The sequence below is a fragment of the Diabrotica undecimpunctata genome, chromosome 2, assembly GCF_040954645.1.
Source record: "Diabrotica undecimpunctata isolate CICGRU chromosome 2, icDiaUnde3, whole genome shotgun sequence".
In the NCBI taxonomy this organism is placed as follows: Eukaryota; Metazoa; Arthropoda; class Insecta; order Coleoptera; family Chrysomelidae; genus Diabrotica; species Diabrotica undecimpunctata.
Window position 1 is genome coordinate 67,812,992 of NC_092804.1, and position 19,270 is coordinate 67,832,261.

Below are 19,270 nucleotides of genomic sequence, written 5' to 3' on the forward strand. Positions count from 1 at the left end.
ATTTTCCGTACTTGATGGACGGCCTCGGTTTGCTTTGATCTTTTCAGTGTTGGACAAAGACCTAGCTAGTTCACAAGAGGAATTCTTGAAGAAGTGGCCCAATAATCTTCTATTGCTGGTGGCTCTATTACCCCCATAAAAATCAAAATGGAGAAGAGTTCTGTAATTTCAGAAGTTTTTGTGTTGACAATTACACCAGTTTTTTGCGTACTGTATAAATTCGTCTGGTATACAATATTCTTTATTAGATTTAGTGAAAAAAACCTCGTAAATACTTAAGACGCAAGGCTACCTCTACTGCATTATTGTCCTATAGTTGGATTTTCGAATAAAATGGTTTTATGTCACTTTCAGGCCAGATATAATATACTGACTCCACTACTTTTTTCTCTAGACAACCACGAAATTACAGCCGAAGAGACAAATAGAATTAAATTGAATATGAAAAAAATTTGTTTTCCATTTTAATAATTACACGCAAGTTCGATATATTTTAGATCAGATAACTCTAAACTTGCAAACAATTATGCAAATCTTCACAATGAAGTAAAAAAACTTTTAGAGTATACGAATACTTAACGATCTACAAACATTAATTACATTTGCAAGGATCAAAATTTACACAACGTCCTCATCAAACCAAAAGAAATGGCATGGACTGTGCAAACGATGTTTGAACACCACCCTGCATCACAAATTCCGTATATTCAAGAAGAAGACCTAACCAGATATTATGAAATCGTAGACATTGATGGCTAGTATACGAATCACAAACTTGTATTTAAACTATACTCCATTCCAAGTCGTTCACGTATTTCCCAACTTACGTGCTCACTCACATTTAATAATCACAAAGACTACTATGATTCCAAAGAAACACCTAAACCTAACCTAATAGTCAAACCTTAAAAATGGGAAAGAATTCCTTTAGACGAACTACACAAGCTAATGCAAGTAGAAGAAATATTTTTAGTTCAACCACCCAACAAAAATGGAACAAGGCTACATATGGGTACCACCAATATATATCCTGGTCGCATCCTTATAATTATTTGTTAACCTCAAGCTACGAAAACTGAAAAGAGAAACAGAAGAGCTGACTCCCGCCACAGCAGAAGATACCACTGACCAAAGAATAGAAGCAGTACACTCAGTTTTATTCATTCACAAAACTTCCTCAGGGAATGGAGAAATTACGGTACAATAAATAACCTCGTACATCAGCTAAATTAAAGTTCAATAACCCAGCCGACCAACAGTTTCAGCACAATTTACAACGGACAACTGAATTCCTACAACATAAGGGACTGAACCCTCTTAACACCTCTTAAGTTGCAGGAGTTCACATTCTATGTACAAATATGAGACTTGTATCACAGAAAATATGGAAAAGAAAGAATAACCAAAATCAAATAAAAGTAGCTATACTGTAAATGAGTGCTTTATAATATAAACGAGCAAGTTCCTCTCAAATGGACACACATTGAAACGATGTCAAATGATATTTTTTAGCTAAATTTGGTACATATTTAAGAGATATTAACTAAAAAATATTTTTAAATTCAATCAAACGAAACAGTTAATTTGTACCAAAAAGGAAATTCTCAGTTAAGTACCAACTGGTGCATATAATTGCAAACTGTAATTGTTTTGAGATAATAATAATAATGTCAGTTCTTCAGAATAAAATAATTTTTAATTTAAATTCTAACAATAATATGTAAAATTAGTTTTGGTATCAGCATAACAGATCAACGTAATAGACTAGTATAAAAACGATTTGTACATAAAGTGATTTAGTTGTGATTTACTTCTGAAATGATTCCAGTAATTAGGTACTTTTTAGTGGTTTGTGTAGCAACTGTAAGTATATATTAATAAGCGCAATATTTTTATTTTTTTTATACAAATACTTTAATCTATCAATAATTTTAAACCATAAAATAGTACTTTGTTGATTTTTGTTAATATAAAGACGAAAAAATGTTTACTCCAATAATTCCTACAATAAACATATACCTACCAATAAACTGTAGAAATCAAAAAAACGTGAAAATGACTTTTAAATGGAGATAATATTTCACCTAAATATATACTAAACGTTAAAAAAAAAGTACAGTAGGCAGTACTGTAGACTAGAGCGTGGATTCATACTATGTTTCCTATATTTTTAAAATTGAAATATTTTTAAAATTGAATAAAGTAAATTTATTATTTATTTATTATTTTTTTTTATATATTTTAATAAAATTTAAAAAGTTTTCATGTTGTATAACGGACTTCGCTCATCGCGTAAATGGACTTTTCCAACTATTTACTGTGACTGCGAATCACGAACTGCTATTTCATGGCGCTACTTTCGTGACGCCGTGTCGTGGCGCTATTTCCATGGCGCTCGCCTTAGCATTTTACTATAGGGAAAAAGTAATACAACGCCAGCATAGAAGCTTCGCTTCAAAATATAGAAATATAAACACACAGTTTAGGTGGTGAATGTCGAGAAATTTTCAATAGAGTATTAAACTATTCTTGGGACAAAGCGGAAGAGAAGCAAACATTAATGAAACTAAAATTAATGTTTCCAAAATATTTGCGAACGATTTCCTGGATGAAAAATCTACATACGTGGTTCAACACAACAACCACAAATCTTTTCAGAGCCACAGTTTGCAAAATACAGACTGCCGTGATGGTCGCCAACAACCGGAACGGATAGGCACTACAAAAAGAAGAAGAAGAAGAAAATATTTTTAAAATTTCTAGAAGTAGCAAAAATATCTCATTTACTATGTAACTAAATACAAAAAATGCTAAATGTTGCAAAAAAGAAAATCATGTAAAAAATGTTTTAAATATGCAAATGTGTCAGTGCTTTTTACATTTATTTCACAAAACCTGTTTTTAATAGCGTATTGATAAAGAAGGTTTGTAGAACTCCAACTCTAACTTAATGTAGAACTAAAGAAAGTTTACTTAGTCGGCTACAATGTCCGACGTAAATTTGTCAGCTGATTAATTTGAATATAGTTATCCCCCATATTTTAATGTTAAACAGGTAACATTATATATGTTAAGTCAATAATTTAATATATTCTTTTTGGTAAATCAATAAATTCGTTAAATTTTTAATATTTTGAATTCAGTCAGATCCAGTCGCAACTACGAACTTGTAAAATATATATGTTTTTATGTTAATTATGTTAATATTACAATGTTACACGTCAATGTATCTTTTATTCAAATGTAAATATCAACGAAAATAAATAATTATTGTACATATATATGTATCAAAAGAATTTTTTTTGTAAACCACTGATAATCCGGAAACAAGAGTCGGTCATTATTAGTAGCTACTTCGGACACAAGTATTTATTCATAGGTTCCATCATTAGTATTATATTACATCGTTGCTTACTAATATATCAATTAACTTTTGCTACAGATGTAGTCATTGACTAAGTGACGTGCTCATTTATGTTATTACACAATTCAATGTGGCAGATATACTGTCTCTCTAAAACGATATGTATTTTTTAGTTATACAATTATTCTGTACAAATTTCAACTTAATCAAAATTATTTTTTTGCAATTGATTTGAAAAAATTTGATTTTGTAAAGATTTCTGGCCAAATTTTAGGCCATACAAAATGACCTCAGCCATTTATTTTCTATTTTATTGAATGCTAACTCAAAAATATTAAAATTTCAAAATGAACCACAAACATTATGCAAAAAAATAACTAAAAAAAAAATTAAGGATTGATAAAGCACCACTACCATTCAGCTAGGTCTTTGATATTCCTAAACGTGGCCCTTTTATATATATATATATATATATATATATATATATATATATATATATATATATATATATATATATATATATATATATATTTATTTATATATATATTAAAATCCGTAAACTAATTTTCGAAATCAAATTCAGATTTTTGCTTTAATCTGTGCTTTCTAAGAATTGAAAAGCAAAACAGACGTTGATAAAGATGTTAATAGAGACATGGGGAATCTAAAAATTGCATTCCACGACATGTCTCCTCAACTAAGCAAAAATCCTTGCGAATTTGGTTTCTAGTACTCGTACAGAGTATATCGGAATAAAAGGAAAAAGACAGATAAGATTTGATTTCACGTACAGTACGTCTGTGTATCCGCTTATACGTAGTTCGCCTAAGGGCTCTAAAAGGGCTATAAATGTTATTGAGAAAACCCCAAAAGAAGAAATCGTTAGGCGCTAAGTCACAGGGCCATTTAATTGTACCACGTGTACTTTTCAGTCGATCAGGAAACGTTTGATTGAGGAAGTCAATAGTTGCGTTGTGAGGCGAACACCCATAGTGATGGAAATAAACCTCCTGAAAATTAACGGGAAGGCGTCGAACTGCCGGAATGATCTCATTCTGTAAAAGTTGTAAATGTTTCTGCCCGTTTAGGTTTAAATCGATAAAAATGGACCGACAATATGGTCGCCTAACATCCCAGTCCAAACATTTAACTTTTGCGGATGCTGCGTTCGCACTGCAACACTGAGGTGCTTATTTTTCCGAGAATAATATGCAACGGATGGATTGTTGATTTTTTATGTAATGAAAATGAAGATTCGTCAGAAAATAAAATATTTTTTAAAAAGTGTACATTTTCATTCTGTTTATCTAACATAAATTCACAAAACTCCATTCGCCTAAAGTTATCTTCCGGAAATAGTTCTTGTGTTGGTTGTATCTTAAAACAGTGATACCCATTCCTTTTGAGAACTCGCTGGACAGTTCGAGCATTCACGTTAACTTTCCTAGCAATTTGTACACTATTGCAGGGTTCACCAGCTTCCACAAAAGCACAAATATCAATATCAATGTTTTGACGCTCCTTTTCGACGGGTCTAACACGTGGTTCATTACCTTCATGACACTTTTTACAACTGTTTACACATCCCGGAGTTTGAAAATGTTTAATGGTATTTTTAACTGTTGTAACACTTGGTGAAGGTCTATTTTCGAAGGCAACAATAAATAAATCAATTAATTCGCGTATCGAATGACCATGAAAGTACCATGTTACAAGTTTTTTTCTTGGACGTTATACAACGTAATAGGCATTTTTAATTTTTAATGTCAATGTGACAATGACAATTCGTACCTACGGTGAAATGAATATAGGGGTGGAAACGTGTAACATGTCACAGCGATTGCCATTGTATATATATATATATATATATATATATATATATATATATATATATATTGTATATTATACATTCCATTCTTCTTTCCTGCTCTGTCGGGTCCTTTATTTCTCCACTGTCTGATGTTCATGGCTTTAAGGTCATCCTCTACATATCATATTTTACGAGGCCTTACTGTTCTTTTTTTTTGGGGTTTTCATTTATAGTTACAGCTCGATTACCCGGTATTTTTTCTAAATTAATAAGCCAGTTTAGTCCTTGTGACTTTATGTCTGAGCTCTGCATTAATTCGTCTAGCTCGTGGTTCATTTTAATTCTCCATGTACCATCGATACAATCTTCTTCTTTAGATGCCTTCTCCGTATTCAGACGCTGGCCATCATCATGTTTACAATTTCCTGAAACCGTTCTCTATCGGCTGCTGCGCGAAATAATTCTTTTACTGTGGTACCACACCATTATCTAATATTACGCAGCCATGAAAGTTTCTTTCGACCAATCCATCTGTTTCCTTCCATTTTTCGTTGTATTATAAGGGGAAGTAAATGGTATTTCGGCGCCTAATCATATGGCCGAAGTATTGTATTTTTCTTATCTTTATGATATTTGTGAGCAAGCGTTCTGAATTCATCATTTTAAGAATATCTTCATTGGAAGTGTCAGAAACCCATGATATTTTTAGGATCCGTCAATAGCACCACAATTCGAATGCTTCTAATTTGTTAAGCATTGTGGTTTTTAATGTCCATGTCTCACAAACATATAATAGGATAGACCACACATAACATTTCAGGAACTTTTTGCGAATATGTATTGACAGATTTCTGTTACATAAAACTGGTTTCCAGGTCATAAAAGCCTTACGTGATATTTTTATCCTGGTTATTACCTCTTCATCAGAGCCACAATTTACCTTTAAACTGCTGCCCAGGTATTTAGCATGGTTTACACGTTTTATCTCCTCTCAAGCAAACCTTGATCTATACTAATCTTTCCAAAAGCCATCCACTTCGTCTTTGAAATGCTAATTTTAGGCTTATCCGATAATTTGCTTCACTGACTTAATTTCATCTGGTATTATTCCTTCATTGTAAATTTTGTTAAAGAAGATAGTTAAGTAGGTAATGTTTTCCTCGTCCAAAAGTTGTTTAAGTAGCTAAGCAGGGATCTAATCTAGTCCAGGTGCTTTATTATATAATGGGTTGATCTAAATATCTTTCTTAGTATTTTACGTACACAGATTCTCATTTAAAATTTTCATCAATACTTGGGAGAATTCACGTTACTCATTCATATGTGACTACTGGCCTATGTAATAACTGTTTTGTAGATTCTAAATATATTTGGAGTTAGACTGGGAGAAGATGCGAATGCGAGAAAAATAATATTTTATTAGCTTTTATTTTATAAGCTCGGAAATAGTAGTAATCTTTGTTTAAAAAACATATATTTATTTATTTTCCATTAACATTATTAACTCATTTATTTTTCAGATCTGTGATGCAGTTAATGTCAAAATAAATGACATTTTACAATGTGACAATGAAGAACGTCCGATAATGTTTGGTATGAAGATAAAAAACGACGGCGATAAACAATTTGTAGAAGATGGATTTATGGATACCAAAGTCGATTTTAATGATGATCTTATGGTAATTATTCTATTTCCATCCCTTTTTATAATTTTCGGCACACCCATTCGTTATTCTTCTTTCTTTTAAACTGCCCAACATTCAGATCCGTCCACAGCTGATGTTATGGCAGTTTTATAGAATTTTCCTCTTAGTTTCATTGAAATCTTTCAGAAAAACAACACACCAATCGCTTCCTCCCGGTTCATCAATCATCATCATCATCATAAGTGGCTCGACAATCCGTTGTGGATCTTGGCCTGCTCACAAAGAAGTCGCCACTCCTGTCGATTCCTGGCAACTTCCCTCCATCTTCTAACCCCTAGAATCTGTAGGTCTTCTTTCACATCATCAATCCAGGTTCATCAATGCCGGATCTTTAATCACCAATTAAAATTAATTTGTAATTTCACTTAATCTTAAACATTCTAATTTTACCTATAAATGTGTAATGGATATCTATATTTTAATTTATTTATGAGGTTTTTTCCCTTTCAGTAAAACTAGATAATATGCAAAAAACTATAACAATAATTTCATAATGCAAATATTTTATGTATGTAAGTATCTCGGACAAAAGGTAAAAGTTAAAAAGTGTTTTGCTTTTTGACGAATTGCTGTTTTATATTGTGAGCTTATAAATTGGGCTTGGACTCTTTTGCGTATGTAGTCCATTAGTGTATTTAGTCATTTTGAAGTTACGTTAAGTTTACCCTGAACTACCATTCATTCCAAATCATTTATTATACAACATTCGAGTGCATATTATTTCACACCTTCGAACTAGAAGTTTGGACATAAGGCATTCGAATTTATACACCGCCCTAATCCTACTGCCTGCATCTCGCATCTATTTGTAGTAATTCCCCCTTTAAATGAACCTTCCAGTACTTTGTTTTGGTCCTACTAAGTTTTTTATATTCCTGTGAATTCCTTATTCCTGTTTTTGTTCATGTTTGATTATTTTTAATTCACTACTTTGTAAATAACTAGAATGCTTACAAATTTTTCTGTTTTAATAATGACATAACAATGATTGTGTACTGTAATGAGTGTACAAGACAAGATTATGCTCTATAATGACGTATTTTGTAGAAACATGACATGCCACAAGCGGAATAAAACGAATAATGGAAACAACAGAAATGAAAAGACGAAAAAAAAAATAAGCAGCAAAACTTTATACGATTGAGAAAGAAGTGAAAACATTACAAGGCAGTACAAAATCGATCATGGGTACATGGACACAAAAAAGAAAAATAAAATGGAACAAACATATTGACAGAATGACAGTGAGCAAAACAAAATAGTAAGAATATCTCGAGATACATCGCCAAGAGAGCGAGTAGCATTGGATGACCTAAAATACGTTGGTGTGACTGTTAAGAAAATACCGAATACTGAACATTCACTCTGCCTGTTATGATGAATGAAGAATAAGAGAATCAAATTGATAAATGAGAACGTCAAAGTTTATTATCATTCTGGCTTTACAACCCTATCTGAGTCCTAGCATCCTCAAGGATTTCTCTCTAGTCCTTCCTATTCATCGCCTTTCTCCGCCAAGCTCATGTCTTCATCGACGTTATCAAGGAACCTTGTTCTGCATCTTCCTCTGCTTCTCTGTCCAATAAAGCTCTATCAAGGAGCGTTGTTTTTTGGCTGGGTCAGTTTTTTCCATCCGCATTACATACCTTCCCCACCTCAAACATCCTATGTATTTTACAATATCTGCTTCCTGGTATATTCTATAAAGTCGAAGTTGTACCGTCTTCTCCACATTTCATTTTCATTCATCGCTCCATAAATTCGCCTTAATACTTGTCTTTCGAAACATCTGAACAGGTTTTCATTATTTTTTGTTAGAGACCGAACAGGTTCTCATTATTTTTTGTTAAACATCAGGTCTCTGAACCACATGTTAGGACTCGGCGTATTATTGTTTTGTAAAGTTTTAGCTTTTGTCTTTTTCGATATAATTGAGGATTTAAAAAGGAGATTCAGCTCAAAATATTAGTTATATCTCTACATATGGTGCCATATGCTGACATAGTATAGTGCCGTTAGTAGTTCCTCTTCCCTCTAGTCTGTTCCGCTTACCTTTCTATCTTTCGTCTTCCAGGTTTTTCCTTCTTCCTCCATATTAAGTACCCGGTTAACATATTCCATCCATCGATTCAATACATCTTTCCTTGTTGTTAATAGGTCGCCCTTCAGACTTCTGCATTGGTTTGTAGTTGCCTCGAATTATATTCTGTTAATTTTAACTTTCTGATAGAATTTTCTGAATTCTTTCTCTTTGTTAAGAGTTTCTATATATTTAAGTTCATTATTTAAGTGTTTTCGTTTCTTTCTTTTGTGTATCATCTTTTCTTCTCTACCTTCTGTCTGGTAATTCTCTAAAGTTGTTCTAGTTCATCGGGTAAGCATTTTTCTGTAGGCTTAATTTTTTCCCTTGTTACATTTATGCATTAATTGTTAAACCATTGATTTTTATGGGCACAAGTTTCTGATCCTACTTCATCTTTTGCTGCTGCTTGAATATCTTGCTTTATTCCGGTCCAGTAGCAGTCTATATATTTCTGGCGTTCTTCGTTTAAATTTTGATTCCTTAGCCTTGGTGATGTTTTCCGTGTACCGTTCTGTAACTGATGCATCTCTCAGCTTTTGCACATTCCATTTCTTTCTAGCCATTTTATTTTCTTTGCTAGCGTTTTAAATTCCAGCCCTGAATCTTGAGATCACTAAGCAATGATATGACTCTATGTTCGTGCCTCTATAACTTCATTACGTCTCTTCTGTGTCTTCAATTTAATAATATGTGATTCATCTGACTGGATGTTCTTCCATCAGGGGAGGTCCAGGTTACATTATGTACATTCTTGTATTCAAAATAGCGACTGTCATGTTTAGTGCTACTGCTAAGTTTATAAGCCGTAATCCATTATCGCTAATGACGTTGTGTAAGCTGTACCTTCCTATAGCGGAGATAAAAACTCATCCTATTCTTGCATTTATGTCACCTAGCACTATCTTAGTGACATTTCTGCGGCATCTTCTGTAGGCTTGTTTTAAGTCTTCGAAGAACTGTTCTTTTATGTCTTCTGGCTTGTCATCAGTCAAGCGCGTTGATCAAACTGTAATCAAAGAATTTCCCTTTTAAGCGTAAACAGCATATTCTTTGACCTTGTTATTTGGTTTATGTCAAAATATACAGAGTTACAACATTGTCTAGAAATATAATGTATCGGTAAAATAATTATGGATAATTTTAATTGTGTGTGTGTGTGATAATTTTAATTCAAATTGCGATTTCAAATTAATTTACGATTTTTTCCTATAGAATACAGTAACGATTTTTTCATTTGACGAGAACGAATGGAAATACGTTTTTAGTAAAAACGATGACGTATGCTCTATGGTAGAAAATTTTATGGGCGAATTTGCAAAAGAAATGGAAAAAAGCGCTGGAATGAAATCTAGTTGTCCTTACCCTAAGGTAAGTAATGTTGTCTATTAATATAGGAAAATCTATATAAAAACTATTTATATATTTTAGGGACGATACCAAATTAAAAATCATCTGATAGATTTCAGTACTTTCAAATACAAGGAATTCCCACCTGGTAAAGTAAAAATCAGATCTGAATTCTTCCCTAAAAGTGACGAGAAGAAACTAATAGGATGTTACGAAGTAGTATTTACTTTGACTGAGTAATCTACAGAACATGTTTTAATTAAAACTAAATAAAAGTGTTGTCATCAAATGAAATAACCTTTATTGCATATTCACCTTACTTTTTATTCAATAATTCTCCTACACTTATTTAACCCTGCAGTTAATTTCTCTAATATTATACGAGTTGAACAGTAACCACGATTACTAACACCTCTTGGTACATTTCATACAACTTTATTGCAAAGGCAATTTATTTAAGATTGTATACTTTTTCCATTGTCAATTTGCCAAGCGTCGGCTTTTGAGGTTCTTTGATGTCGGTGCCGACCATTGGCGTGGAAATTAAGAAAAGGGATCAGTTATCAAACGCATATTTCAAGAAAAATCATATAATTTTTATTAATTTTTACATAATTATATTCAGGAAAATTTCTCAATTTTTGGGCAGAAATTGTTTAAACAATTTTTTAAACAAATTCAAAATATCACCTTTTGTGCTCCAAAAAATATTTTTTAGGTTTTTGGGTGACTCTAAATAAGATCTATGTCATTTTTCTCAAAAGTTAATAGTTTTGGAGATATAAGCGATTTAAAATCCGAAAAATGCGATACCTAATATGCATTTTCGAGGCTTGAAAAATATGTAAATGAGTATTTTTGAGATTCAAGAGTATCTAAACTAAAGTATCAACATTGATTTTGGTGAGAAATCGGAGCAATATTTTCCGTAGCAGAAAAAGGTGATCTTTTGAATTTGAATTGTTTCCGGCAAAAATGTCCGGCACCCTTCAACCTTCGATTTGTTTAAACGGGGCATTTTTGAATAGGACTCTTCAAAGGACAGAATCAGTTTTTTTTTCAAATGGGAGCGGGCTCACAACACCGAATAAATAACAAATTGATTCTTTCAAATTAAAGCTTGTTAATTTTAGTGATTTATAAGAATATTGGACTTATTATTTAGTTTTTACATAAACCATAATATTTTTTTACAATTATCTGTAAATAATGGCTCATTCTGTCAGAAAATTTTAAAACATTGTCTATCCAGCAATTAAGATAGTCAACTGAAATTTAATTTTTAAACACGGCCTACTGTTAATGCACAAACAGGGTGAATCTTCAATATTTTGCTTCGAGTTAGAGATATCTGAAAAAGTTATTTGGAAAAGATGTTCCAAATATTATTTTAACCCCACATAACAAAGTTTTATGTCAAAATTCGCACTTTTACTTTTTTCATTAATTGAAGAGCTTATTTCCAGTGTCTTAAATCCAAAATTTCGATTTTTTAAATTTTCTTTTTTTAAACTTTATAGATTTCTTCAAGTCTAGAATAAAGTTATATGTACCAAAACAACTTCTTATTTACCATTTAAAAGTGCATATGAAAATTGTAAAATTGTATAATTTGTATGTTAAATTTGTATGAAAATCTGTAATTTCATGGATTTCATTATATGGATGTAAGACACTTTGGAAATAAGCTCTTCAATTGTAGTCAGGATTCTAAAACGGACAGTTGGCTGTCCCGAGATGCATCTTTAGACAGCCAATTGTAGATTTAGGATCGAGATTACAAATAATACTGAAAAACTAAAATTGCGAATTTTGTCATGAAATTTGGTATGTGCGTTTACAATAAGTGGAACAACTTTTCCAAATAAGTTTTTCCGATTTCTCTAACGCGAAGCAAAATATCGAAAATTTACCCTGTTTGTGGATTCGCAGTAAGCCGCGTTTAAAATTTAAATTTCAGATGACTATCTTAAAAAAATGTGCACTAACAACATGTATGACTGTGCAAAATGTCAAATCTGTATGTATTTTAGTAGCTGATATATAGAGTTGTCTTCATCTTAAATGCGACACACTGTATAATAATGAATACTAGTGTTCAAGATGCATCGCGATAGCTGTAAAGAAATTAATTAGAAGGACTGAAAAGAATCGTCAGTGTGCCTGTAAAATTGTAAACTGTTCGCTGAATAACGTCTTTTGCAGCAGTGTCAATCCTACCCAATTTTTTATTTGGTCGCTTTCGTTTTAAGGAATGATCTGTAACAGTGCCTAATTTAATAATTGTATATATCGTCTTATACCCGATTTTTGTTAATATATGAATTCTCGAAACAATTGCATTATCAGCCATCCCAATATTTTCTTTTTTTAAACACTCATACATATTTAAAACTATTCTTTGGGATTGTACGTGCAAATCTTTATTTTTTAATTCCGGGCTGTCATTAAAATCATTTTCATTATTTATTGATAACACAGAAGTTGATGCATCTTGATCATTCGTTTCAAACGGTCTCCAAAATGCCATTCTAGAAAAATATAATATTACTTACCTTATAAACTCCATACATACTCCGCCTGTGATATCTGCTTCCAAATAGGAATATTTTATGGTGTCACCGAGCCAGACACACAGGTGTTGATTACGATTTATCGCTTTGCGATGCGCTGTTGTCATAATGCATGACTTTAAAATTACTGAATGTAACTTTAATATAACATATTAATATATCTGCAATTTTTCATGTTTCCAGGTAAGGTATAAAATCAATGAAATTTGGAAAAAAATAATACAATTCTTGTAACCGTTTTTGAGAACTTGGATTCTTAAAAGATGTCTGATTTCTTAAAAGTCGATCATTATATCTATAAGAGTATTACCGCTAAATTCACCAACATGGCAACGTCAAGATAGATCGAATGTTCAAATTCTCTCCAGACTACAATGTTGCCGATATTCGAAAATTACTTAGAGCATAAGTAATATATAAACGTTCACGGTTGCTTTAATTCATTAGTGAAGAGTCCATGGAAATATTAGTACCTAGTTAATTAATTTATAGATATATTTTTTGGGAATATGTTCATATCATTTTTTAAGAGTGTCGTTCTTTGACTAGCAATTGAATAATAGCGGATAGAGAATATTTTTTAAATATAACCTTAGGAATTTTAGGAAATATGTCTGACAACCTTGATTTGAAAGGCGGTCTCTTTGATACCAGAATCAGACATGTTTATGTTGGAAAATTATTAGTGGATGTACTATAAAAGCTAAAATTACATTCCGATAGATACGCCCACCGTTGTCTTCGATATGTGCAAGTTCGGAAAAGCGAGACCTAATCTCATGGATAAGCGACGTTTTTAGCAATTTTAATATATTAGTCATATATAAACTGCACATAAAATGGCTTAAACTAGTTTATTTAATACAATAATTATTGTAATTTATATCAATAATTAACTTCGAAAAATTTTTAATGGATCTTTAAGTATAAAAATAGTTAAAGTTCATTCGTTTAGCAAATTCCCATCTGTCTACAAACGCACGTGTTGATATTCGCCGTCTCATTCGTCAAGAGGCTATTAAATATAATTTATTGCCTTAAGCCAGATAGATTCTCATTTTACATGCCTCTTGATAATGGCTCCAAAATGGGTGCCGAAACGTCGAGTTTTAAATTCTCAACGCGGTTATCCGAACATATATATATATATATATATATATATATATACATATATATATATATATATATATATATATATATATATATATAATATATATATTATATATATATATATATATATATATATATATATATATGTATAATATATATTATATATATATATATATATATATAATATATATTATATATTATATATATACTGACTTGACAATGGCAAGTGTGACCTTACCGAAACGTCGTCAAAACAATGGTTTTTCTAAAAACCAAAAATATTTAACGCGGAGTCAAACCCGGAAAACAACTGAAACCACATATAGCTCCCGCGGAAATTTCAAATTCAATATAATTAACCTCTACGGGGAGGAAATTCTACGAGACCTTAGACGATATGAAAAACTACGATCAAAGCGAGGTAAGTTACTTTGTAACCTAACCTTTTTAGAACGCTGCCGCGATGAAGCCATAATACCCACTTGTATGAAGTTAAGTTTCAACAAAAATAACCATAAAACTAAGAATATTTTAAAAAGGGCAAGTCTAGCACTTACTAGAGAAGCGATTCAAGATTCAAGACAAGACATCGATAAAGTAAATTCAGAGTTGCTAAAGCTATATCTCACACTAAGTAACAAAGTACATCCGAGTATGTGGAACATCTTCGACAAACTCACAAACTTTGGATCGGAGACAGATGCTGATCTCACCAAGAAAAAACAAATCAAAAAGTTTGAGAAATTGATACTACAACAACGACCAAAAAATAAGGAACTACCAACAACAGAATCCAGTAATTTAGTCTACAATTTCTCAAATCTTACTTTGGATGAAGCTACAAATAGTGTCATTTCCAAAGGGTTTAATTTTGCTATTGCACCGACACGGATTCCCATCGAAAACATCATTAGCGAAGTGGAAACGACTATCACTAAATTACCATCAGAAACAGCCGAGATTATTAGACAAGACGTATCACAAATATTAAGAACAGCCAAGCCTCCAAAAAAGAATCTAACTTACGAAGAAAAGAAAGCCTTGAAGAATATAAAACAAAACAAAGACGTTATCGTTCTTCCAGCTGACAAGGGCAACGCTACTGTCATAATGAACATTGAAGACTACGACACAAAAATAAAAAACATTCTAAACGATAGTGCATATCAAAAAATCGCAACAGACCCAACAACGTATCTGGAGAAAACAACGAAAGTCAAAATACAAGCGTCAAACATCAAGAAAGAACAACAGTTCCAGCTTATTCCACGAGAAAAGTCGTCAAGATGTCCAAAACTGTACGGTTTACCTAAAGTACATAAGGTAGAGCTACCATTATGACCAATAGTCAGCTCTATTGGATCACCGTTACAATCCCTGGCAAAATTTCTGGCTGACCAGCTACAACCATATGCGGAGGAAACGGATTCTTACGTCTAGAACGCAAGCCACTTTATCGACCGTATCAAGGACGTTATTCTGGAACCTGAACACTTATTAGTGAGCTTTGATGTAATCTCATTATTCACCAATGTCCCAGTAGAAGAAACCCCCGCAATTTTCGCGCACCTGTTACCTCTGTCTGTTGCATCGGTGTAGGCCAAGTTTTGTTAATTGGTAGTAACGCGTATTTGTTCTATTTTGAATATTACATTTTGAAATAACGGCGCCCATTGAAAATCCCGCTAAATAGTGTGATTCGGTTTTTAAACGCAAGGGTTTAATTCACGTAGAGTTTGTGACTAAAGGTGTGTGTGTTTGTGTGAAAGATATTACACGGAAACAAGTCCATCAGCCACAGAATGTTTTTAAAGATATTTTTTTTTGTTCTTGTTTGTTACTTTTTTTTAGATATATGTATAAATCACTGAAGTTATACTAATTTATACTTTTACATCTTTAATAAAATTTACTAGCAATTCTAAGGTTTTTCTATTAGCAGTTGCCAAAATGTGTGATATAACGGAAGCAAATATTTCATTTCAATAAGAGTTTGAATTAATTTATTAGATTTTTCTAATTATTTGTCGCATCCAATGAAAATATGGTTAAGATCTTCATAAGCTGAAATAAATGCGACGGAAATCGACCATAACTCGTGTTTAAGCGAAATACACCTGCCGATAAGAATTTGGTAGTCGAGTAATTGAATATGTATTGGGGTGGGAGTGGTAAAGTGGGGTGTATCTGGAAATATGTATTTTGCACGAGAACAATATTCTCCCTTTGCTGTTCACATTTCAGCCTTATTTTATTTTTTATAGATTTAAATATATCCCTTACTGTATAAATATTGCAAAAGACTTCATTCTGCACCGCTTCATTAGCTAGAGTATGAAACAATAACTTCAGAGGCCTTGTGCAAAACGCTTCAAATACTAAAACGTACCATACAGACTAAACGACGTGGCATGTTGTCGAAGAAGGTTTCTGATTCACGACAATGCTCGACCCCCTGCATAGGCAAGAACTTCAACGTCTACAATGGGAAATTTTTCCCCTTCAACCCAGACCTCACGTCCTCCAATTATCATCTGTTACCGAAAGTGAAGGAATTCTTAGGTAGAAAGGAGTTTGGAAACGACGAAGATGTCAAAGATGAAGTGATATCCTGGCTCAGGCGTTTGGCGGTAGAGGACAACACCGTCATCGAAAAACTGATTTCACGATACAGTAAATGCCCTGACAACAAAGGCAATGACATTGAAAAATAGTCTAGGGTACTGTGACTTTGTAAATCAAGTTTTGTGTTAATTTTTTTATGCCAAAACGTTCTGTACTTTCTGAACGACCATAACTACCCGCATATATTATTAACTAATATATATTATTAATTTTACAATTATTGCAAATCTTACTAGCTTGGTGGTTAATAAAATATTATACACATTCATGCATTTCCTTTCTTTGACTTGTGGATGATTGGAACGAGAATTTTAAAAACTGCACTTTAATTGCAGCAATTTAAAAACTGTAACCATATCTTGCTAAACATAACCTGTATAATACTAAACAAAATTATAGGAATATTATTGTCGACCTATGGCTGAGCAGTATGACAGGAGATGAGGACTTTCGGCTCAGTGTATCTCACTTTATAGATCCCTACCGAACAGCAATAACAATATCGCCTCCGATACTATAAGGAAGAACAAAAGTGACCTATTTTTGTATAAGTGAGTTTACCGGTATGTTTAGTAAATCAAAATAATTCATTAACAGACAATTTCATCACTCCTGTTATCAGACTTGTTAACATTGTTATATAAAATTTTTAATTTAAACATGGGTTTTTAACTATTAAAATTAACTATTTTTTAATTATAAAACAAAACGGTAAATAATGACAGCGCATACTTACGATATAGTCGTGGATTTAACAGAGAGACTAATAAATTCAAACAATCTCTCGTGTGCAATACTGTTCCCAGACAAGAGATATTGTTACTTGCTAATCGTGTTAGCACAGAACAAATTGTTGCATTCATATCCAATATATCCACATATAAAGACAGCTCCCTGGTATTCGTTATACTCATGTTTGGGTTACATAAAGCTCTAAAAAATAAAAGCACAAACCTGTGGTTATACGTATATACACTAGTGGCCAAAATTCTAATTATCGTTTTTTTAGCAAGACTCGTCTCATGATCATGATTTATATAGTTTACCATTACAATTACATTTTTATTTTATTGTTTTATATTCCTGCATAAAATTTTATGTATTTCTCACTCTTTTTTTATTAACATCACTATTTAATAAATATGGAACCAGATTCAAGCGAAACGCCGAAAATCCAAGATTTGTGATGGCAACATTGGCAATACTGTATTGCGTCAGGGTTTTGCTAGTCAGTCAACAACCCAAGTGGAAGCGGTTAGGTGGCCTTTAGTACAGTTTCGTGCGGCTTCCAGTGTTTATGAGTGACATCAGGTAGTTGTTACTAAGGTGATATTGTTTAATTGTCGGAGAGGAATTCATCAGCGTCGATTCAACAAAAATGGCAACCAGAAACCCAAAACGTGTTGACTGGTCGCCAGGAAAGAGAGCCAAAGCAATTATCCTTCGAGAAGAAGGTTACACTTATCAAGAAATAGCAAACAAATTGGGTGGTGGCGCCACAAAATCAGGTGTAATGAAAGTTTGCAAACGTGGAACGACAAAATCAGCAAAAAGATCTGGCAGAAAACAGAAAGTTAGTCACTACGATGTGCGTAGAATATGCCGACTTTCTTTAGAAGATCGTCGCAGATCCGCAAAAGATATTAACGGTATTGTCAAATCAACTGGATTACAAGTATCGGACCGCACTATCAGAAGAAAGTTGTGTGAAAATGGATTGCGAGCACGAATTCCTAGAAAGAAGCCGTTCCTGAACAAAAAACAGATGCAAAAACGCATTGATTGGGCTTTGGCACACAGAGGGTGGACAGAAGAACAATGGAGTAAAGTAATTTGGAGTGATGAAACCAAAATCTCGATCTTTGGGAGTAACGGAGTAAAGTTTGTTCGCCGCCGACCGGGAAAAGACCTTTTACCTCAGTGTACTACGGTCACTATGAAGCATCCTGTGAGTGTCATGGTATGGACTTGCATGACCACTAATGAAGTTGGACGTTTAGCAGTAATAGAGGGCAATATTAATGCAAAAAAATATCAGGAAGAGATACTGCAAGCCAAACTGCTGCCGACTATCAGAGATTTGTTCGAAGGGGATGCCCAACAATGCATCTTCCAGCAGGATGGAGCGCCTTGTCATACGGCTAAGACTTCCATGTAATGGTTGAGAAACCATGATGTTACTGTTCTGCCTTGAGCCTCAAGCAACAAGAGAGAACTGATAGAAGCCATTATTCAAAACTGGTTTAGAGTTATTACACCAGAAGATTTGGCTCGTCTCGTCAACTTCATGCCTCGCAGAATTGAGTCTGTCCTAAAAAACAAAGGTTATCCTACCAAATACTAATTTTGTTGATAATAATCATTGTACCATTTTTTTTAAATATATCTACTAATAGCTAACGGCTGTTGTTTTATTTATTTTTAAATTTTTAGAGGATTTTCCCCCTTAAAATAGATGTTAAATATTAAGTAGAAGCATAAAACGATGTAATAAAATTATAAATAAACTTATAAATAACATAAGTCTTGTGAAAAAGAAGAATGCTGATAACAAAACTAAAATTTTTGAAAAGTTTCCATAATTTTGGCCATTAGTGTATATATTATATATATATATATATATATATATATATATATATATATATATATATA

At 32.6% G+C, this 19,270-nt stretch overlaps 2 protein-coding genes across 3 annotated transcripts in view; one reads left to right on the plus strand and one right to left on the minus strand.

The window, feature by feature from the left end:
* The window catches only part of ana3 (rotatin homolog anastral spindle 3), a 131,025-nt gene that overhangs the window by 45,180 nt on the left and 66,575 nt on the right, over positions 1-19,270 (minus strand). For both annotated transcript variants that reach the window (XM_072523064.1, XM_072523063.1), the window contains one exon: positions 17,355-17,551. In XM_072523064.1, coding sequence (XP_072379165.1) covers positions 17,355-17,551 — 197 coding nt within the window. The remainder of the gene's footprint in view (positions 1-17,354; positions 17,552-19,270) is intronic.
* CheA7a (Chemosensory protein A 7a) lies at positions 1,790-10,601 on the plus strand. The gene is made up of 4 exons (XM_072523065.1): positions 1,790-1,863; positions 6,695-6,853; positions 10,176-10,331; positions 10,392-10,601. Exons 1-4 carry the CDS (start codon positions 1,819-1,821, stop codon positions 10,548-10,550), a joined length of 519 nt encoding a protein of 172 aa, XP_072379166.1. The 5' UTR covers positions 1,790-1,818; the 3' UTR covers positions 10,551-10,601.

Excerpts from the sequence above, each read along its gene's own strand:
- CheA7a (XM_072523065.1), top strand. The coding sequence starts at position 1,819 with ATGATTCCAGTAATTAGGTACTTTTTAGTGGTTTGTGTAGCAACT. Across the intron at positions 1,864-6,694 it reads TAGTGGTTTGTGTAGCAACT|ATCTGTGATGCAGTTAATGT; the intron begins GTAAGTATATAT and ends TTTATTTTTCAG. Across the intron at positions 10,332-10,391 it reads CTAGTTGTCCTTACCCTAAG|GGACGATACCAAATTAAAAA; the intron begins GTAAGTAATGTT and ends TATATATTTTAG.